This window comes from Tribolium castaneum, chromosome 4 (genome assembly GCF_031307605.1).
Source record: "Tribolium castaneum strain GA2 chromosome 4, icTriCast1.1, whole genome shotgun sequence".
In the NCBI taxonomy this organism is placed as follows: domain Eukaryota; kingdom Metazoa; phylum Arthropoda; class Insecta; order Coleoptera; family Tenebrionidae; genus Tribolium; species Tribolium castaneum.
Genome location: NC_087397.1, coordinates 21914033 through 21937387, shown reverse-complemented (window position 1 = coordinate 21937387; position 23355 = coordinate 21914033). Strand labels below are relative to the sequence as shown.

Here is a 23355-nt window from a genome sequence, read left to right as displayed (position 1 = left end):
CATTAAAGTATGTTTTAAGTTATGTATTTAATATTAAAATAAATATTGAAAAATTTCAGGAATGTGAACATTAATATTAGTAGGTATTCAATTATTTTCTTTTTTAAATAGTAATCCCAAAATCCCTACGTTTCCTACGTCCCTGGTTAAACTTGACGTAAAATTCGGAAGTAAAGTTACCGTTGGGGGCGCCACTGAGCTAGGTCGAACAATGCCAGTAGATATTCGGAAATAAAATTAACTAGACGCCCTCTGGTGATGACTTTTGAACTATGTCGAAAACAGTAAAGAAATTTTCGTAATGCCACATTTAACTGACATATGACTGACATTTAATGAATTGTTCAACAATTTTGCGTGTATAGTGTTAATTACTTACAATACAAAGAATTACTTTAAAAGTACGTGGTGGTAAATACTAGCGTTCACTTTGGTTCTGTGGTTTTTCGTGGTATAAAGTGTTTATTGTTGGAACTTGAAAGTGGATAAAAAGTGAAAAATATTTAAATTTTGATTACAAAGTGTTATCAAACAGTTGTCTAATTAAAGATTATAAGTAATGGATCACAGCGAACACAAAGTTTGGCTCAAGAAACCAATAAATTAGTGAAGTGTTATGAATTTTAGGTTAGAATTTTCCACTGAAAAAAATCATGAAATGCTGCGGTAAATCTACAAAACTACAATAAAGATTAACAACTGCTGATACATTTAAACGTAAATTATGCCAAAAGGTAGGCGTTTCAATGTCTTTGTAATAATTTTCCAATAAAGAAAGTGAACCAAACAGTCATTCGTTATTCGTGTTTTCCTCGTCATCTCTAATTTATCAACATTTGTTTCTTCCATCAAAGATGCAATAATCATTCCGCATAGGCAATGCAATAATTGTGAAGTCCCAAAATTCGTACAACGCTCAAAATATCCGAATAAACATTTTCCCGCCATTTATGGTTACTGTTTTCGACCTAGCTCAGTGGCGCCCCCAACGGTAATTTTACTTCCGAATAACCTTGAAATTATTTTTGACATAAACTTCTGACATAAGTTACTAAACAAAAATTTTTAATAAAAAAGGATAGAAATATATACCTTATCCACATAATACAAAATAGGCTCGGTTTGACGTTCAGTATCCCAACTCTCCCAATAAAGAAACTCTAGTGGTTATAAGGTATTAAAAAGAAGGCTTAAAATGTTACCAACAAAAAACAATGTATTTAATAATTCTAACCTTTAATCCAATATTCGACACCCATCTGATTATGCGTTCATTGCTCCAAACTAAAACATCTTGTAATGCATTTTCGGAATTTTTCCGTCTTTCTTCTAATAAATTACGATCATAATTTAATCTCTTTAAACATGATATGCCATACTGAAGACTAGTTCTGCAAATAATATAATCATTCAAATTAGAATTCGAACCCAACAAATCAATTAATCAACCTGTGAAAGCTATCCACCATTTTGAGTTGCCCTCTCAGATCCTTTTTCGTGAGATGATCAAGCATTCGAGCATCAACCAAACACTCCATGAAGGTGGTACGATATTGCGGAAGCCCTAACGCAGGCAGCCACGAATTCCCAATCCACTCGTGATTCATGTCGCCAAAGGCCAGCGTTGTCCTGGACGTTTTGGGTGCCGAAGGCGACGTCAGCGACACCATCTCCTGGATGGCCAGCCTTAGTTTGAGCCGATGCAACGGATTACTTATTCCTATTTCTCGCTGGATTTCGGTGTCGCTTAGTGCGCTCATGATCGCGCCTGATTTCACGTTCGCTCGACATGCTGCCACGTACCATGCTGGCATGCCCACCCAGAGCTCCAGCCAGGCGACAATTGTAGGTCCGTTCCATAAGGCAAAAGGCGTTCCTGCTTTCATGGCTTCGGCAAGGAGTTCGTGTCTGTAATCACGCTCCCTTACAGAGGATTTGGAATCGATTAGTACACGCACCTCTCGAAATCTGTCTCAAAACAACTCTAATCACATGCACTACGATTATTATTATACGAAATATTTTATATTGCAGTTTTCACTTTCACTTTTCAGGAGGTGGTGTTCATTGTTTTATTTGGCAAATTAGTTGTTGAGCGTCCAAACATTTAATGCTTGTTGATTAATGTTAAAAAGCAGAAAGCTTGCAAAATGTGAGTTAATTTAAATGGTATTAGGTGCTAGTTCATACTGCAATATAGCATATTAGGCACGTGGATGATTAGTAAAGACTACAGAGGACTAAAACTAGAAGAGGAATCAATTTTCTTATACATAGTATTAATTAAAAAAAATCTGACGACTCAAATTTGACTTAGAAACTTAAAATATTAAAAAGATTTGCTCTTTGCCCCATTTCTTTAAATTTTTAAATCGGCAAACATACAAAAAATTCTAAAGAATAACTTGTAGAGAATTACATTTTTTTCAAAAAAATTTCAGTTTACGATATACGAGTACGAGTAACGTTGGGTTAAAGTGTAAACCTGCAACTCCATACTAAGAAAATTTTCAGGACAATCCAAAAATTTCATAAAATTTATTTGCATTGTTTAAGAACAAAAAGAAAAATTTAAAATAATTAAGTATCAACAAGAAGCAGATACCCTTATTTAATTTTTTATAAGCATTTTTGTTACTTAGCAGGTTTTCTTAGGAAAATTATTATTCAGCCTGATTCCTTTATTTTTGTTCTATTTTTGAAATCTTTAGTTACAAGAGTTTTAAGACACAATATTTAAATATACATGGTGACCCAGGAGTGCGTAATCGGTCTATAACTTTTTATCATTTGAAATATTACCACTATTCGATAGATCAACTTGAAGTCCACAAACTAATAATATTTTTATTGTACACAAGGTGTTGGAATTTTGGTGGTGAACCAAAGTTATTTTTTTTAATGGAACACCCTATATATTTTTACATAATTGGAATTTATATAAACTATTAATTGTTTATCTCTTTTCGCTTTGGGATTATTCAACTTTTAGTAATAAAAAGACCAATTTTGCAAAAGAAAACCTCAGAATACCCAGTAGTTTTAGCAATAGTCAACTTTTACTAGAAACACGCAGATAAAGTTCAGGATGTGTGCCAAAGCGCAAAAAGTTGAACTATTTTTTCTCAATTGGGACACCATGCATTTCTTTATACGTATCGATAGCATTTTTTATAAGCTTCCCCATGATATGCAGTTTGTACAGCAAATTTGAAATATTTCTTAAAATGTTCAAAATTTCTTTTCTTTGTTTATTTTTTTTATTATTAATTTTTGATGAGCAAAACTTCATTTATGTATCAAGTAATAATTAAGATACTAATGTAATTAGTCACATTAGTACATATCAAAAATAAATTACCATTTGACTTATCAGATTCTAGGATAACAAATTTTATTGTAATAATTTTTTTTTAAATCTCGAAAAATATTTTAAATTTGCTATGCGAACAAACTACAAGGTATACTGAAGTTACGTAATTTTTTTGCGTAGATTTCAATTATGCAAAAATATATATATGCAAAAATATATATATGTTCCATTTAAAAGAATATAACTTTGGTTCATCACCCTGTATAAAACATCCTGTGTATAATCAAAATACGTTTAGTTTGTGGGCTTAATGTCAAAGCAAAAAAGTTATAGTTTTACTACACACCCTTGGGTCACCCTGTAGTATATAAAAATCTTTAATCTTTTGTTAACGGTTTTTAACGTAAAAATACAGGGTGATTCAAGTTAAACAGAATTTTGTAACATCCGGTAATATCTCATAAAAAAATACAATAAATGGATTTAGCAGGTTTTCACTCCAAGCTGAAGATAAGATTAATGGTAAAAATTTTTACATAAAAGTGTTCATTGTTCAATTTCACGATCTTTCGAAAAGTAATTTATTTTACAATATTATAATTTGTAATAGTTAGACAATGGAGAGAATATCCTTGTTCTGTTTTTTTTGTGATAAGATCACAAAATATCAGGCTCAGTGAAACAACATGTGTCAAAAATCATGACAATTTAAATAAACTCACCAGAAAGAGAACAGCCTCCTAAATTTACCACAAAAATTCAGATTATACTTGTTATCTTTAAAAATACTGATTCAATTTTTATAAAACCTTGCGTGCAGTCTTTTTTTAACAATTATTTAACAGTACAAATTGTATATGTTATAGATTATTGTTAAAAAGAGCTCAAAAAATCGGCTGATAGTTATGGTAACTAGTAAAAATGTTTGATTTGACGCCGTTTCACCTCCTAAATTTTAGTCCTTCGTAGTTGAGATCAAATAGTGAGTTTTTTCAATATACAGTGAAGATTTTATTTTGCTGAAGATGTGGCGTTTAACAATACTTCTGTGTATTATGTAATGTTCAGCAAAATAAACTCTTTACCTTATAATACACAAAATCTAAAAATTTTAGTAATGCATTGATATTAATTTTTTAAAATTGAATATAGGATTAATGGTGTTATGTGATGTTTAGTAAATACAAACCTTAGAACCGGTTTATAGAAGCGTCATTAATTTAATCCGTAATTAAATGCGTGATTAACTAATCACGGGACCAAAATGAAACAATTTGGTTGGGATACTCGCATTGTTAACTTTTAACAACGAATTAAATTTTAATAAAGCTGTCTATAAACCAGCCCTTAGTGTATTTAACACAAGTGAAGTAATTTTCATGTCAGAACATTACATGTAGCCCAACTTTTATTATTGAGTCATGAAAAAAGTTATGCTTAAAAACAATTTTATTAATAAATAAAACACCAAATTTGTAAATGTCTATGCTTCCAAAAATCTGTTATTATTTTAATATACTATCTTGGCATTAAAAAAAACGCACTATGAGTAAATTACATTATTTCTTAAAATATGAATTTGTTTTTTGTTTGTTTTGTAAGACTCAAATTCACATATTACAAAAGTTTCTAACAAAAAACCCAATCGGTTAAAACAAGTTACGTAAATATATGTAATTTTGAGTGATTTAGCTCATTTCTGAGCCAGAAACTCATTAGTATAATTATTTCAAGAAATACCAAAAAAGATGTTATGTTGTTTCAATCAATTTAAAATGATTTAGCTTGGAAATAATCTAATTTTTTTAGATTACGACATTAGTTGAACTTTTGATCTTTGAAATGGTCGAAGACTACGAAAGCATTGGTTTACGGCGTTTACGCCAAAAGAAGGTTTAAGGTCACGAATCAATTTATTACTGCATTTTTATTTAAATTTTGATGACTTTAAATTTTGCTCTTTTGATACAAGAAAATCAGCTGTTTATTTAAACGCCAAAGCGCATAAAGATAAAAAAAACTAGAAATTCAAATTTTGTAAAAATTGCGATACAGGGTGAAAAGTATATTATATAGTATACAGGGTGAATCAGAAATACGTGTGTTAATTTTTCCACGTAATAAACTCATCAAATACAACTTTTCTATATAATGCAAAATTTTTATTTATAATTTTCACTGTTTTCTTCCTTTTTTTTGTGCAAACGAACCGGTCAGTGTTTAATAATGAGTTTGTTTTCTTAGCAACAATTTTCATTGCTGTTTCAAATTTAAATTGTCCCTTTCTGTCACAACGAAAATAGTTCGTTTTTATTATTATTTTTGTACCCATAGGCGGGTACACGTTTCAGTACGTTATCTTTTTCCAAATTTTAAGTAAATTTGCGAATTTTTTTATTAAAAAATTACAAATAGAAAAGATATTTTATTTGTTGAGCTCTGTTACCTGTTAAAATTAAGACATAGTATTTCTGATACACCCTGTATTTCAAAATTGATGATGATTGCACTTAAATCAAAGTTTTTTTTCTGTATGCATTACAACTTTTTTTCTACAACTCCTTATATTTTTTGATTAAGTAATTAAGTAGATATTATTGAGTCGAAATAAAAATATATATGTCATTCCAAAAACAAACGAACCTTAAATGTTGTTTTCTGTATAAAAAGCCGCTAGTCTTAAAAATTATTAATTAAATCTAATTTAAAAATTTTTTTAAACACAATTTTGAAACTAGCAATGATTTTTTTACATACTTTTTGCACAAAACATCATTTACGCATAGTTTGTTTTACAATGATTCCAGAAATTCTAAAATTTTGCTTAATTAAGCATTTTATTATTATTGAATGCAGTATAGAGAAAAAAATATGTATTTAATAGTAAACGCTGATTTTTGTAAAGTTATTAGTTTTTAAGACACGAGTAAAATTCTTTGTCTCAATAGCAGATGTTAACTATTTCTGTATCAACTCTTTTGAGTAGATAAAATACAACTTTAACCGCAAGGACAGATAGATTAAATTTATTCTACTCGATTATTAAATTTACAAATTACAATTATTTCTATCAATTATTTTTCAATTCTTATACAATTTAAGATATTTTAGGCTGTAAAAAATACTCAAAAAACACTAAACTCGACAAATTCTAGATATTTTAGCCAAGGACTCACATAGAAATTCTGAAAACGTCAAAACTGTCGAAAAACGGTCTGTAAATCGAGTGAATCATTTCAGTCTATTACTAATTATTGCTAACTTTATTTCAAACTCGTTGGTCATTTTAAAGTTAATAACAATGACAAATAATCGATAAATAAAGCAATGCAATTGGCTATTAAAGCTATTTTTGTTTAGTTTGGAAAAAAGGTTATTAAGCCAAGTGAAATGCGCATTAATATCTAGTAAAAGATCATACACCCACTTCTTCTTCTGTCTCCGATCGAAGTCTCCCTTCTGTCCCAGCTTCCCTGACACACTCATCGAATCACTTAAATCACCATCGGGCATTCCGATGCTGCTTTGACTAAGATTTAACGAACTCTCGCTTCCAACTTCTTTTCCTTTCACCTATTGCAAAATCAAATTAAAAATACGTTTCTGTGCGATTTTATAAATTCGTTCACCTTTTCTTTTTTGCTGAAAAAGCGACCTAACGACGACTTGATGCCTTTTTTCTTTTGAGCGGCTGCTGCTGCTGCCACTGCGGCTGCCGAAACGTCTCTCGGAACGCCAGTGATTGTGTTCTTGTGCAGACTCTCCTGACTGCTGTGACGAGAGGACAGAGGTGATGGAGGTGTGTGCGTCTGGCCTTGCCTAAACACACTGCATTCTACTGTCTAAACTATCTCTAATTCTCATGCATATCCAAGCAGACATGCTGTATGTGTAGGCAATTTTAAGCGAAAATGGCTGTGATGACAACGGGTTACAACGTCTAAATCAAATCAATTGTAGTCGAAGACATGCAAAATTATATTGCAATAATAATAAACTTAAAAGTTGCGTTTTGTCTTAATTTTCTTACATCACAAAGATTTCACACTATATTGTCATTATTTACAAAATCAGAGCAAAAAACTGTTTAATAATAAAGTTACTAATAAATCTGAGGAATGTAATGTTTACCATTTTTTATATTTTCCATATTTTCTGATTGGTGTAATCGTGTAAACGTAATCTCCGTGATAATGCAATTCTATTTAGTTAATGTGTGAGTTGGTCAAAGTAACGACAAAAAACCAAAAAATAAAACATATACAGGGTGCTCCAAAACTGGTGCACCAACTCAGTGATACGTTGTTGAGAAGTATGTGTAGATTACGGGAAAAATCTTGAAAAAATTCCTAAAGTCGTATTTAAAAAAATCTGTAGCTATAAACTTATTTTGTTAACTTCTTCAGTTTTTATTATTCTTTAATGTTTTTATGTTTCACACCAAGTAATCGTTTCCTAACAAAACCACGAATAATTGTTTTTAAATTTCCCATCAAACTTTAGCAGTTTTTTTAATTTAAATAAAAAAAATTACATTTTGTAGATGTGCCAACATTGGGAATGATTTCCTAGAAAACCATTTCAAAAATAATTTATTTCTATTGTTGATCAAATTCTATTGAGATCATATCACGACTGTTAGACAACGTTGCCACAATTCATTTATTGAAAATTCGTTATTTATCAATAATTTTAATACAAAGAATTTTTTTGTTATTTTTACCTCTATATGTAAGCAATGCTCTACCACACACAATTGAGTTGGTGCGACGGTTTTTGAGCACCCGGTATTTTTAATTAAAAGCTTTTATTTAAAAGAGGTACGAAACAAAATAAAAATTATTAGTTGAGTTTTTCTGAGGGAATTTTTATTAGCTTTCCCTATACCTAAGTTTAACTGTTTTCGAGTTAATTAAATTTTTTTGAAAATTTTTGAATTTGCACCTTTCACTTAAAAAAAATCAGTAACTCTCTTGGTTTTAGATATTTCGAAATCATGTTTGGAGAATTAAAAGAGGAAGCCTATATCTGTTCTCCAGTGTGTTTAAAATTGGAAAAGTAGTTAATAAACCCAAAAAATTTAAGGTTAAGTTTGAACAACTTCAAGTACCCATAACTTATTTTTTAAATGGGATGTCCCAACTTCTATTTTACTAGATACAAGAGAATTTTTTTCTGCAGCGATTTGTAATACATTCCCTATACTTATCAGTGATAACTTTCAAGTTATGTTGGTTTTTTTGACACGGTAGAAATTTGCTTACTAACAACAGCTATTTTTATATAGTTTGCCATAAAAACTTTTATGATTACACAAACGAAAAACCAAATTGTGTTATCCGATCTGTAAAAACAAAATAAATTCAAAAAAGAAAATCAATTCCTCTTTCAAATGAGCTGAGCTAAAAAATATTTCCAAATTTTTAAAAATGGCAGAGTTACCGATTTTTGAAGTGGAAGTAGCAAATTAAAAAAATAATTTTAAAAGCTTAAAAATTTAGTAAACGGCTAAATTTAAGTACAGAGAAAGCTTTTGAAAACTACCTTGAAATAGCTTTATTAATCCAAAAACGCATTAAAAAATATAGCTTTCTATTTAAAATAAGAAAATTATTAGCGACTTCCGGTGTAACCGGAAGTGTCACCATCTTGAAAATATTTTCATTGAGCAGGACCTAAAAGATTATGATTGTTTACAAATATTCAGATGACTATCATTATTAGAAGGTTTAGTCGGAACATCCCTGTATAAAAGCCCTAGAAGTATAGTGTATGACCACTCATAAAGTTTTTATTAATTTAAAAATCCTGATTTGTCAAATCTTAAAATAGAAAAACACTGTTTAATTTTTAGTGCATCTTTTAAATAAAAGCTTTCTTTGAAATAAATTACGTTTTTTTAAGTATATAACACAAAAATTTGTAACTGTACCAAACTTTTTGTTGTGCAATGATGTTTCTTTTTACATTTCATCGATTTTTACATTACATGGTCCATTATTTCATTGTTTGTCAGTAAAAAAAAACAAGTGGAAAACTTAAGGTCTCACAAAAGATTATACATAATTTAGGAAATCATGCATTTTGTGTCTTTTAATTAAAAACTTTCGTCTGTTTAAAATTCCAATTCTTGTACAGTGTATAGTGCAGTAGGTTCTGTGTAATTAGATTCAAATTTAAAGAAGTTAAATTATCCTAGAATTAATTTACAAAAAGAAAGATATGTTTTTTTAAACGTAAGTCTTGATCAAAGATAATATCCAGTAATTTTGTACTGTTTTAGTCTCATTTCTTCAGAATGTTTGTTACGATCAAGGTCCTTTAAGTCTGAAAATAATTAGGAAATAATTTTCAGAACTTAACTTCAGGTAGTTTCTATTTTATCATGATTATATCGAACTATCGAGAGATAGGTATGGACTATCTTGATAAAAGTCTTCATAAAAATTGATGCTCTTTCGATTATCTTTGAAAAAATTGATTGATGGACATTTCTTTATCATTTATCATAATAATCATAATAACTTGGAAGATTCTTTAGATTTTCGGTTATCAAATAAATGCAAATAAAATAATAAAATAATTTACCTAGTTAATTTAAAAAGTTTAAAAAAATACATACTCTAATATTTTTGATAAACAATAATAAAAATAAAATAATCAAATAGAAACAGTCTAGGGACAGTTAACAAACCATAATAAAAGTTGTATGAGTTCTTTAAGGATCATTACAGTCTTTGGAAAAAAAACATTTTTGTAGTAGTTGTTGAAACTCAAAATTTATTTTTTATTTATGTTTTATGAAAGCAGTGTAAAACCAGTGTGTGAAAAAAATTATACAATACATTTTTTGCATATAAATGCACCAAATAACATTTTGCAAAATAATTAACATTTTCAAATGACATTTTTTTGTAATAAGCTACTAAACTAATTATGAAATGATCAATTTTAAGAAAATTAAAAAAAATCTCCGATTGTTTGGGTGTGTTTCAATAACTGCTTATCAATTTCAAAAACAATATGACTTATTTCATAGAGTGTAACGAAGATGGGATAAAAAAGAAATTAACTTGCCTTTAAGGTTTAAACTTTAGCGCCCTTTAACTATAATTATAATAGATCAGTGGGAGTCGTTCCTTAAACGAGCGACACGGTCCAATAATTTATTAATGCACTCGTAAAATAAAATAAAAAACGAACATTACAATAAATTAGAAATAACTTGATAGAACTCTTGCTAGGCTATTGCCAAAACGTAACACGTTTTCAACTCTCGTGTGGTAGTCGATAGATTATCAGTGACTAGGAAAATTATTAAATAATCTTGATCTCTCCCAACATTTCTTGTTGAATTTTTTTTTTTCAGTTTTAATAAAATTAACCAGAAATACATTCTCAAAAGTCACTAAATATTGCATTTTTGGACGTATTAATACATACTATTAATTTTGATATAAACTATTCGTTGATTTTTCTTAGTTTTTGAAATAACAAAAACACGCTTTTCAAAAAAATATTACACAAAAACTAAGAATCCTACAAAAGGAGGGCTTTCGCCATTTTAAAGGGAAAAGTTGAAACTTAAATTTTTTATTGTACTCATAGCATTTAGATAGCTATTGTGAGAGCTTCGTAACAAAAAATCTTGTACCTAACTCGTTTGGAAAACAATTTCCCCCATTCGCACTTCATACGACCCTCGCTGCGCTCGTGCCGCAAACAAAAAGCTCATGAGGAAAATTGCACTTTCCAAACTTGTTAGGTAAATAATTATTACATTACCAGTTGTAATGCGTCTTAGTTGGTATGTAATAATCTAATAATGTTTTAAAAAATGCGTGTTTTCGTCATGAAAACATCAGTATTAAAAGTTACGTCCAGAAATTCAAAAAAATATAGTTTTCTATGAAAAAAATACATGTTTGTAATATAGCAAATTTCGGAACCATCCTGACCATATTTTTGAACAAAATTTTCAAAATTACTGACATAAAGAAGATTTTTATTGAAAGTTTAAGCACGATTTTCTAACAAATGATATTCTTTCTTAAAACAAAAGTTGCAAATTGGGTCTTTGTCTTTTTTGAAATAAAAAAATTCTTTCCAAAAAAATTTCACTACAACCGGCTGAAAAACACTAAATGAAAGCGAACTGTAGTTATTTTGTTGTAATTTTCTCAGTTACAATTGTTATTCTGCAAGACGTCTAAAAATCACAAATTAAATCGAAATTGATTGTAATTTGTTCATTTCAGTTTAAATTTAACCCATTTTTTAGACAATACAATATAAAATCTACTCAAACATTTCAAAAGCTTTGTTTTGTTTGTGTGAGAAATCTGATTTTAAACATAAACTAACAAATACCGAAGTAAACCCAAAAAAGCACTATTTTTGACGTTATCAATAAACGCAATTATTTCAAAAAATGTTGTTAAAAACAAAACCAAAATTTAGCAAATTATGTCGAAAATGGTCTTATTTTTTACTTATTCAAACAGGTTTACTTTTTCACTATTTAACTCGTTTTTGAGTAAAATTTAGTCAACAATAAGACAAAAAACCAAAAAAATTGGTCAAAAGCGATTTTGGTTATAACCTTTAACAATGTTTTTAAACTATTCCCAGTTAATTTTATTGAGATGAAAATAAGCTGACCCGAAATTTTATCAAATTACAAGTCAAAAAATTATAGCAATGAAGTCATGTTTAAAACAAGCCCAAAATTCATCATATTTATAAAACAATTGTTATAATAATTTCGTTAAAATTAAATCGAAATTGTTGTTATTCCACTAGATTTAGTTCGATTTGGACCAGCTTCAAATTATCAAATCAAATTATTTTGCAAAGCTTTATAAAAACATCCGTAGATATCACAAATCAAATAAAAAAATCAACCAAAATCAATCTAAGCGAATACAAAACTCCCAGGTTTTTGTGAAACATCAGACATCACTAAACCAACCGCAAATTGAACAAATTATGTCAAAAAGTGTGTTACATCTTTACCTTTTTAACGCCCGGTATTTCAGTTGATGGTTAAACTAAAAATATTCTGGTTACCAATTTATTTCTTGGCTTGGCTTATTTCGGTGCTTGGTTATGATTTACCAAAGGTTAAAATTTTTACCGAAGGAAATGTGTCAGGTCAGGTCAGGTTAAGTGTTTAGTAGTAGTAGCTGTTTCAAAACTATAAAATACCAACGTCGCATTTTACCGATTTTTTTTTTAATGATATTGATAAAATTGTAAAATACATAGTTATTAAAGAAACTAAATAAAAAAACATATTGTCACATAATGAAAACAAAAAATTCAAATCATTCTTACGGCATTATGTAAATAAAAATAATTATTGAAAACGTCAAATTTTAAAAAAAGTTTAAAACAGGTTTTAGACAATCTGAAAATTGCATTTTCAATTATCTCTAAACACTGGAGTAATAAAAATACGCAAAAAATCCACTTATTACACAAAAATTGTCATTAATACAAATAAATAAAAAAATAAGCAAACAACTTTTATGATCTAGCCAACATTAATAACCTGTATGTAACTCCTGGAGGCAAACCACTAGCGCCAGTCCGTCTATACGTTAAAAATTCAAACCAGTTTTAGTGTTGCACTTCAACAAATAAAAAATGGAATGAAATAAAGACAAACCTTCTCAATTCTTCTTGACTGTGAGCGAGAGCTTGAGCAACTCTTTCGAGTCGAAGTGATCTTGCAGTTAAAGGTGAAGCACCTCCTCCACTACTGCTATCTCCCATATGCATCTCCTCCCTTGACATTTCCGAAGACAATGGTGCCAACTGGAGCTGCACAAAACAATAACGAGACGACAATTACCTACGTATTCAATTCAGGTTGGTGTCAATTCGAACATAATAATACACATGCAGCTAGTGAGTAGAGATTAATGTGCGTGTGATGTCTGTTAAAGCCAACGAAACAAGTTCCATACAATGGTAAATCGAGACAAATTGGATGAAGGTACATACAGGCTGTCCTAGCAATTTGAAAAAGTCTATTATTGAGCTTTAAATATTCGAAAATTTATCTTTTTCTTTACAAAAGATGTCGATACTAAGCCCTTACTCACTTAAAAGAATTTTCAAATATACAAAGTGTTTCAGAAATGAGCTACAATACAAACTTGTATTATTGGACGTAGCATTTAATAATTTGTATTGGTCGGTTGTGCTTTAATTTTTTTGACGAAAATACGCTTTCTTACACAGAAACTAAGACTTCTAGAGAGGTAGGACTTTCACTATTACAAATTTCAAATTTAAATCACTATAAATTGTTTAGCGCATTGTAATTAGAGGAACGTAAAAGAATTAAGAAGTTTGTAGCAAATAGAGTAACTTGAAAAAGGTAAATGGAACAACCAATTTTCTGTTTTTGCTTCTCAAAAACTATTAAATTGTCTATCTAAAAACATAAAGTTTCAAATGCCGGATGTTAATAACTAAAAAGATATTTGACTTTGAAAGTTATTTAAAATTACTTAACATTACGAGAAAATACTTGACAATAAATGGCTATTCCGCTCTAAAAGTAATACTTGTTGATAAAACCAAAAATGATGATAACATTTACAGAAAAATACATCTAAGATCTCGGAGTGTGAATAGTTGACGATATAGGAGAGATCGGGAGCGTTTTGAAAATTTTACATTTTCAATTTGAAACATTACACTCTACAGAGAGGTCAAAGGAAACATTTAAATATGAGATTTTTAGAAACATAAAATCAAAGCTAAATTTTCTAAAAAAAAAAATAATGAAAAAACAACTAAAAATGAAGTGAAAGAGAAACGTTAACTCAAAGCATTTCGTCTTTTGCGACGAATACGAAAGCAGTGAGAAACAAAAATGTTTCAAAAAATAGAGTGCAATTTAACATTTTAAATTAATTAAAATATAACTAAGGTTGCTTCTGAATTTTCCTCTCGCAATCCGAATCAAACTGCTCTTGTTTGAAAATATACAGGGTGATTCTGCCAAAAGTATATTTTTACTATATCTCAAAAACTAATAATTATACAATAATCAGCATTGGTTATTAGAGTTTTCTATACAGTGTGGAATTTTTAACTACAATAAAATTCATAACTTGGATATAAGCAATTTTTGTAAAAATTCCATAAACTGGTCGCTTTTTGTTTTTTCTTGCCCATCATGTGGTGGATATGGTTTTTGTTTATCTGCTGTCAAACTACAAGCCACCTCCAACTTTTTTTCAAATGTAACGACATGTCGTGTGATATCATGTGAAAGAGCACTTCGAAAGCAGTACAACGCACTATTTGTTTTCTAAATATTGTCAACGTTCAAATGATAAAAAAATTTAAACAGTATTTTATTTGTACATCATTTGGTGCATGCGGTTTTTGTTTATGTTTTCAAAAATGTCCAGCCACCTCTAACTTTTTTTTCAAATGTAACGGTATGCCAAGTGTCACTTCATGCGAATTATAAGATGAAATTAGACAAACCACACTAGAAAATTGGCAAAATGTTAGAAATTTATGCTATTATCGTTATATTATTTTACAGGAAAGGAACGGTGCCCATTTTAAACAATTGTTGCATTAAATAATGTTTAACTTATTCTTTTATCACGTAGACTTTGAAAAAATTCAAAAAACAAATACTGCGTTGTATTGCTTGCGAAAAGGGTTTTCATACGAGGTGTCACTTCACATACCATTACATTAAAAAAAAGAAGTGACTGCATTCCTGACAACAGGTAAATAAAACCCACATGCACCAAATAGTAGGCAAGGAAAAATAAAAATTGACTTATTTCGGGAATTTTCGCCAAAATCGCCTAAATTAACGTTATGAATTTTATTCCAGTTAAAAACTCCACGCTGTATAAAAATGAAAATTTTTCTACATTATCGTACAACTGAAATTAACCAATTAACTTTAATGGTCGGTTTACAGAGGGCAAATTAAAATTTAATCCACGATTAAACAAATTCAAAAATAAGTTGCCATTAATTCTGAATGAAATTTTAATTTTGCTTTCTGTATCTATTTATATTATTATTATTATTATTATTATTATTATTATTATTATTTATATTAATGTTAAAGTTTATTTTTAGATATGCCACACTACATTGTCATATTCTAAGATTGGTGTGATGTATGTTTTACATATTTTGGTCAGAATTCATTTATTTTTCCAACTGAACAATTTATAAATCACCCAAGAACAGAGTTAAATTTACTTTATCTCCTAAATCAGTAAGACATTGAACAGATGTTAGGTTTACATTGTTATTAATGTTGCATGTAAGTTTAAAATTATTTCTGTAAATGTGTAAAATTACACATTTCTTAATGTTTAGAGATAAACCCATTTAAATTACTCCATTCTGAAATTTTATTAAAGTCAGTTTGTAGATTATCACAAATTGTCTTTGTTTGAGAAAAATTTTAGGAGAATTTAGAAGACAGAGGTTCTTTGGTGTAAATACAGACTGATCCAGAAATACTGAGTCTATTGGCAACATATTTGAAAGTATTTGTGCTCGTAATTTGCAACACTGCAACCAAATTCGATTCTTCTTGACAATTATTTGATGTACAACCCCACAAGAATGTTAAATTGTTGTTAACTGGAAGAGTACTCCATTGGAATCGTTAAAAATTTAAATCCAGTGTTGCCAACAGACTCAGTATTTCTGGATCAGTCTGCATAACAAAAAGTTTAGATCCAACTACTAAAGCCACACTACTGGTAACTTTTACTAGACCACTTTGTGATTTTCTACTTTTATCATGAATTTACGTTCGGACAAAAAAACAGAGATCCATTTATGTAAAAAATCAGAAGAAAACCGATAGAAACCTTGTTGAAAGTTTTACTGAAGACACAATAAATAACATCAGTGTTTAAATCATCGCAGTGGTTTAATAGAATAAAGACGATCCAACTCTGATAAAAAACTTAAGGTTCATTTAAAAAACTGAAGACTGTGATTTGAACGAACAACTTTTGTTGTTAAGCATAACCTACATTGACTTTTCTTTCTAGTTCTACATAAACTGTATTATCTAAATTATTAGTCCATATCATGGCCTCCTTGATGTATTGAGACAACTTCGTTGCGCATCGTTAAGTTCGGCTGATTCCTCACTGGCGCTGCATTTAGCGGACTGACGTTTATTTGACAAATACCATTTTTGAGGTTAAAGACTAATAAATTTGAAAGATGTAAGTGTGCATTCGTGAAATACTTATAAATAATAAGGATCCTTATAAAAATAAGGATAATTCTAAAGTTGTGCCCTGAATGAACGTTTGGAGAGTGTAACTCTTGCAGGAAATCATTTTACGTTCATTAGGATTTTTTATTTTCAACTTCAGCTTTTATTTTCAACATGATTTTGTCTTATGAGTCCGGAGCGACGTTTTATTTTGAAAATGAAGATAGAATTGAAGAACAAGGGAAAGAAATTGGTGATAAATTTACTGAAACCCAAAATATTCTAGTTTTCCCCGTAAAACACTCCAAAAAAGGCAAAAATAGCTGAAACTTCAAAAACAATACTTTCCGTCAAAGAAAATTGTAATAAAGAAAAAATTAAACATTCTCAAAGAGCGAAATGTTTTTTTTATATTTCAGTAGTATAAGATTAACTAATTTAAATAACTAATTTTGTTTTCGAATCTTGCTTAACAACAGCTGAACTAAAAGAGCACTTTTTTCTTTTACTTAACTCGTAAAGTTGAACAGAGTTCATCATTTGTTTTTCTTTTGGCAACATGACAGTTCGTGTTATGGCGCGCTTTATAAAATGTTGTATTAAAATTTAATCTAAATCAAGTTAACATGTAAAACAATAGTAAATAAAAAATTTAAAAAAAATTGAAAAGACAGAAAAGTCCATTTCTTTGTCCGAAAATTATAAAACATGTTCATAGTCAATGTAGAAGACTAAACATCCAAATATTCCAAATAAAAAAGGAAAATTAAATTTTCACCTAAGTTAAGGCTATTAAAATTAAAACTTAACCCCTTCGTTAAAAGTTTGGGGTTGATTTAAAGCCAGTGTTATTTTGGCTATTGCTCTCGATATTGTGATTTGTGTTACAAACATTATTACCAACAGGTTAATAAAAACCTGGACGAAAAAAATGGATGCAATTAAAACCTAAAAACTACCTATATAATTTGTTGGATATTGACTTTAATGAGTACCAACTTATGCGCACTAAAGAATGAGTATGTTCATTGCTGAAGAGCGAACTAGGTTTGCCAATACTTTCTATTATACAGGGTGTTAGGGAATGGCCTAGCAATATTTCGTATGTGAATTTGTCATGATCAGAGGAATTAAAAACCCTTATATCATTTTCCCAAAAAGTGCGTACTTTCTTCAGAAATTTTTGTTAATCCATCTGTTGAGAGCCACTGTGTGGCTTAAATTAACTGCTAATAAACTACCGTTTATTAGCAGTTAATTTTTTTATTAAACAAAATGGAGATGGTGGCGCATGGGCGTATTGAGAATTTTTTTAAATTCAGGCTAACATGTTTATTTGTGTGGGAGGTTCGAATCCCGGTCCTGGTAAAAAAATGTTTTTTTGTAAAATTTAATAACAAAACACAAATTGAATCAAGAATAATGTAGTGGACCAACAAGTTAATTTACCTCTGCTGTTTTAGTAATAATATTAAAATTTACGCTAATTTTTATAATTCTAGTTCAGCGGTTCTCAAAATTTTGGACTTTTTTTTTGAATAATTTTAGAACGATTTTTTGGAAAAACCATTCTCTATCTGCTTTTAAAATTTTGCTAAACTATTCCATAACACGCTGTATATACTGCATATTCTGCTAAATCTTTCGCTAAACGAAAATGTTTTTTGGAAATTTCATCGCTTAAATGTGTAAATCGGTGTAAATGGATTTGGCTCCAAATAAAACTGTTTTTTTAGATGCTCCTTCAAGTTGAAACAAATATTTCTTTACCATTTACAATTTTTCAAATTTTAGTTTTATTAATTTAAATCCACTCATTGTCTAACATGATAATTATCTAAAAGCACCATCTATTAATTCTCATGCGACTTATAAACTCGGTTGCAATTTGTGCAACCCACATTAAATCGTATAATTTTTGAGAGAAATTTGTCGCATACGAATTTCAAGAATACAAAAATTATTATTTGTGCGAGAATTGGAATATCTCACTTCAAAATGAACCCCTCGAAATAGAAGAATACACTCCTAGCAAGAAACAGAAATTTGTTGCCCTACCTTGGTTTAAATTTTTTTTTTTAAATGTGTCAAAAAATTAAAAATGTTACGTTGACACAAATTTACCTATAGTTCATTTTTTTAAATAATCAACTGTCAGTGTCAAAATTCTGATAAAAACCAGACTGTATCAACCTAAAAGTTCATGTCCAACCACTTTTGAAACTGACTGTATTCTGTATTTGACATTTAAATCACCAGATTTGACATTTTTGATAAGTGGATGTCAGTCTTAATCGTTAATTCATTAGTCTAAAGGTGTTCTAAAATAACTAAATGTGTTGTTGTACGTGTTTTAAACTGAAGACAACTTGAAAAATTTGGAAATTGAATTTTCCGGGTAAAAAATTACACCAACCTTAATTCAAAAAAATTACTATTTATGAAAATGTCATCCTGACGGCTTTTAGACAGTTGATTATAAAAAAATCGACTATACGATTCTATGAGCAAAACTTTTTTCGTTTCCGAAAAAAGTGATTGTATAAAAAGATAATAGAAAAATAAACTCCGCGCCATCTGACGGCTTAGAATTACACTAAAACGTGTTCCCCTTTAACCTTGGGCAACGTACTGCCCCTCTGGCCAGTAAATGCGTTGTGCACGGTCATTAAGTGTCTTATAGTTTCTTTGATATACACTGACGTTTTTATTTTGCTGAAGATACGCATTTCTGTGGAACTGTTTGCAATGGATCGACAATTTGATATGGACTTTTTAAAACTGAACAGAGGATAATACACTTAATGATCAGCGAAATAATTTCTTCACCATATGAGACAGAAGATCTAAGAATTCTAATAATAGTAATAACCATGGCCTCCTTGATGTATTGAGACAACTTCGTTGCGCATCGTTAAGTTCGGCTGATTCCCCACTGGCGCTGCATTTAGCGGACTGACGTTTATATGACAAATACCATTTTTGAGGTTAAAGACTAATAAATTTGAAAGATGTAAGTGTGCATTCGTGAAATACATTGGAAATGTGAGGATAATTCTAAAGTTATGCCCTGAATGAACGTTTGGAGAGTGTAACTCTTGCAGGAAATCATTTTACGATCATTAGGATTTTTTATTTTTAGATTCAGAAGATATATAAATTATTTCAGGGTGAATTGGTGGTTCGTCATCGTTTATAAGTATTTTAAGCATAACCTACAACCACTAGTACGCAGACACAGAGGCAGAGAAAACGATGTTTCAAAGTACCTTTCATTGCATACTCTATGGTTTTACCAATGGTTTAGGTTGAATGCGTTACAAATCTGTGATTTTTAAGACATGGTTTAAGTTTTCTGAAAGGTATTTGCAATCATTTAACCAGCAGATATTTGCAATACATTGTTTAGACAAATGAAACTATTTTGCACATACGTATTTTCAAAACCTGCTGTTGTTAATTTAGTTTTAGTAACATGTACAAAGAAAGTCGTTTTTTTTCAAATGAAATAGATTAAAAAAGCTCAATCCAGCGTTCCTCTCTGCTGGAGTGTCTCTGGACCGTCCGTTCCAAAGTCCCTGTCTGCTCTCACGCACCAAACTCCCGAAAAAATCTACTACTTTATTATTTTTTTTGAGTTTTTGTATTTAGAAATTATCAATTACATTGTGGGCTCTTTTTCACCTTCTCTTCTGCTGATTGTACTTGATAAATTCAATTTTTTTCGGATTTAACCTCACAAATGCTATTTGTCAGATAAACGTCAGTGTGCTAAATAGGGCGCCATCTACGGTTTCGAAAAAACCGCTGAAGCTTAACGATGCGCCAGGCCTGAACAACGAAGTTGTCTCCATATATCAAGGAGGCCATGGTCCATATATTTAAACATGATAGAAGGCTTGATTCAATCGATCTACCTTTAACGAAGCTATGCTGCTCAGGTGGAAAAATTGAGTTACACATTAAATAAAATCCAAGCTGGATAACGATAATAGATGCCATGACTTTGAGCACAACGGAAGACAGATTTATTATGGGGCGATAGATGTTTACATAAAGTCTTTTTTAAATATTGGTATAACAAAGGCAGTGAAAGAGTAAAAGAGCTTCCTTAAATGATTTCTGCATAAGTAACGAGGAAGGATAAGAGATGTTTGAACAGCATATTTTTAACACTAAAGGAGAAATGTTGTCAAAGCCAGAAGAAGAGATACTTTTTAAGTTGTTAATCTTCTCATTCATTTGAAGTAAAAACTAGACTAAAGTTAGAGACAGGAAACAAAGCATGCAATAAACTTCTTCACTTTTTTAGCAGTGAGCTAAAAAAAATATTATATCTTTTTTCTTCCAAGCACTGAAAGTTCTACATTTCTGGAATTCTTGATTTGTTATGTAACATTTTGTTTTTAAAAGCGTGTTTCTTATAACCAGAATCGTCAAATACAAAAACCAATACTTTGAAGCTAATGTCTGAAACACCAGCATATTTGAAAATTATTTTAGGTGAAGCAGGAGGTTAGCATCCACCGCTTTTGTAAAAAATATCTATTTTTCAATTATTCAAAAGTCAATAATGGTCATTTTCAAATCGTAGAGAGAGCCTGTAGGTTTACCATTATAGAGTACCGACGGACGGACGGATATTAAATAACAAACCTGACTGGAAGGCAACGATTCAGAGAGGGCGCCAGGGCTCAACGTCGAATGATATTGTTGCAAATGCGCCGGTGACATTGATGCAGGTGCCTACAACATTACATGTTCACACACGCTAATTTTACTCTTGGATCCGTTTGAGAGTTGTTGGCTTTATGACGAACGTGAAAGTGCGATATGAAGATGGAAAAGGCATGCATCAAAAGAGAAGAAACCACCACCACACTCTACACCACCTTGAGCAACAGCAGAAAATTTTGAGAAAACAGCGTGTTTAATTGAGCAATAAAACCATTACATCTGCATTTGCTGCAAAAAAAACTTTGAAAATTTTGATCAAAGCTTCCTTAATCAATGAAAAGAAAAACCTCCACTTTACTCAGCCGGTTACAATAAAAAAAAACTGTTCCTATAGAAGCTTATGCCAATCGTGTTAGTGTTATCCAAATCTGGTAAAATTTTACCAAATGTGGCGATTTCTAAGCTATAAACATTTTGCAGAAATTCTAATATCTAATGATTTCTTAGAAATAAAAAAACAAATGAAAACATTTTGAGGTTACTTTTTTTTAATCGAGTAATTTTGGAAGATTTACTAGAATTAACTTTTATTATCATTGCTTATTAATGGTTAATAAAAATATCTATGTTGTTTAGTGCAAAGTGCAAATAACTTTTATATGTATTATTTTTTATGAATATATTGTTTTTATGTACTATTTCAGGCAAAAACCCAAGTATGCGGAGAATTTTTCTGGAAGTGTAATTATAGCTAAAAATGTGCATAAAAATATGCCGAAAAATCACAGAATTAATCTAAAAATTGTGTTATTTTTTTTTCAAATGTTTAATATGTCTTAAACCACGTTTTTTTTAATTTGCTAAATCGTTTTTTCAACTTGTTCGTCTTCGAACCAGAGACTATTGATTATACATACACCTAAAGATATTAAAAAAACATCTTATTTTGCTTGTTTTACTCGAACTAATTTGTTTTCAAACAGCATTTTATCAAAAATAATCCAAGAACATCAAAATTCCCACAAAAGTGATATTGTGTAGCCTTTAATCACATTTTTGAAGTAAATTTTTAAAATTACTGACAAAAAATATATACAGGCAGTCTCAGCTAAGACTTTCGGGTTTAATATCCCAGTTATTTGTCAACCGATTGTTATGAAATTTAAAATGCACATATTTTAGGAGGTGGTCTTTTAATCAGGAGCAAAAAATGACCTCAAGTTAAAAAATTAAATTTTAAAATACGTTTCTTTTATTTAAAATTAAGCCAAATTACCGTAGGATCATTAAACCCCGAAAAATAAATGGCCACACAAAAAATTAACCAAATCGCTTGGCTGATCCAAGAAAAAAATTAAATTTTGTTGTTAAAAACTTAATCCAAATTTTGATAGTCATTTGGGCATTAAATGTCATTAAAACAAACGAAAATCTACCAAATTTTATCTAAAATAGTATTATTTTTTACATTTTCGAGCAGGTTTCCTTTTTTTTGAAAAATTTCGCTAAATCTGAAAAATCAACAAATTGGATAAAAACTGATGTTTTACGATTTAACTCATTTTGAGTAAAATTTCGTCAACAATAAGCCGAGAAACCAAAAAATTGTGTCAAAAACGAATCAGTTGTAATTTTCTTAGACTTTTAACCATGTTTTTAAATTGTTCCCTGCTTTTTTATTGAGATTAAAATAATTAGTTAGATCAAAAAATTTTCAAATTACAAGCCAAAAAAATTCTTTCAACATTTCTCATATACAGGCTGATACAAAAGTGTCGGACAAATTCTCAAATAGTGATAAAAAACGTTCAGTTCAGCACAAAAATAAAGTTAGATTTTTTTTCAAGCAACTTAATTTGTAGATATTTTTAAACTTAATTTCCTTAGCAACGGTACCTATTGTTGCTCCTTTGTTTCCTCTAGTCTCGAATTTTCTGTATTGTTAAATTTGCATGTTTTTTAAATGTTTTGTACATCATAAGACATTTATTGTGATTTTTTTCACTAAGTATCTGTTTAACGTTGTTTAGCAGTTGTTTCCGGTAGCTAAAGTAAAAAAAATAGGATCTAAAGCTCTAAAAACTTGACTTTGAAGACTTAATATCTTGTAAAAGAAGGCTCAAACAAT

At 29.7% G+C, this 23355-nt stretch overlaps 1 protein-coding gene across 18 annotated transcripts in view; it reads right to left on the bottom strand.

Annotated features, from left to right (window-relative positions):
- Liprin-alpha overlaps positions 1-23355 on the bottom strand; it is a 174024-nt gene that overhangs the window by 7556 nt on the left and 143113 nt on the right. For 5 of the 18 annotated variants that reach the window (XM_015981774.2, XM_015981800.2, XM_015981781.2 and 2 more), the window contains 7 exons: positions 21207-21296; positions 12984-13138; positions 12867-12908; positions 6943-7141; positions 6735-6886; positions 1450-1923; positions 1235-1391 (listed from right to left, as the gene is read on the bottom strand). In XM_015981774.2, the coding sequence (XP_015837260.1) occupies positions 1235-1391; positions 1450-1923; positions 6735-6886; positions 6943-7141; positions 12867-12908; positions 12984-13138; positions 21207-21296 (1269 nt within the window). The remainder of the gene's footprint in view (positions 1-1234; positions 1392-1449; positions 1924-6734; positions 6887-6942; positions 7142-12866; positions 12909-12983; positions 13139-21206; positions 21297-23355) is intronic. The other 13 variants (XM_015981806.2, XM_015981820.2, XM_015981821.2 and 10 more) reach the window with 11 other exon arrangements.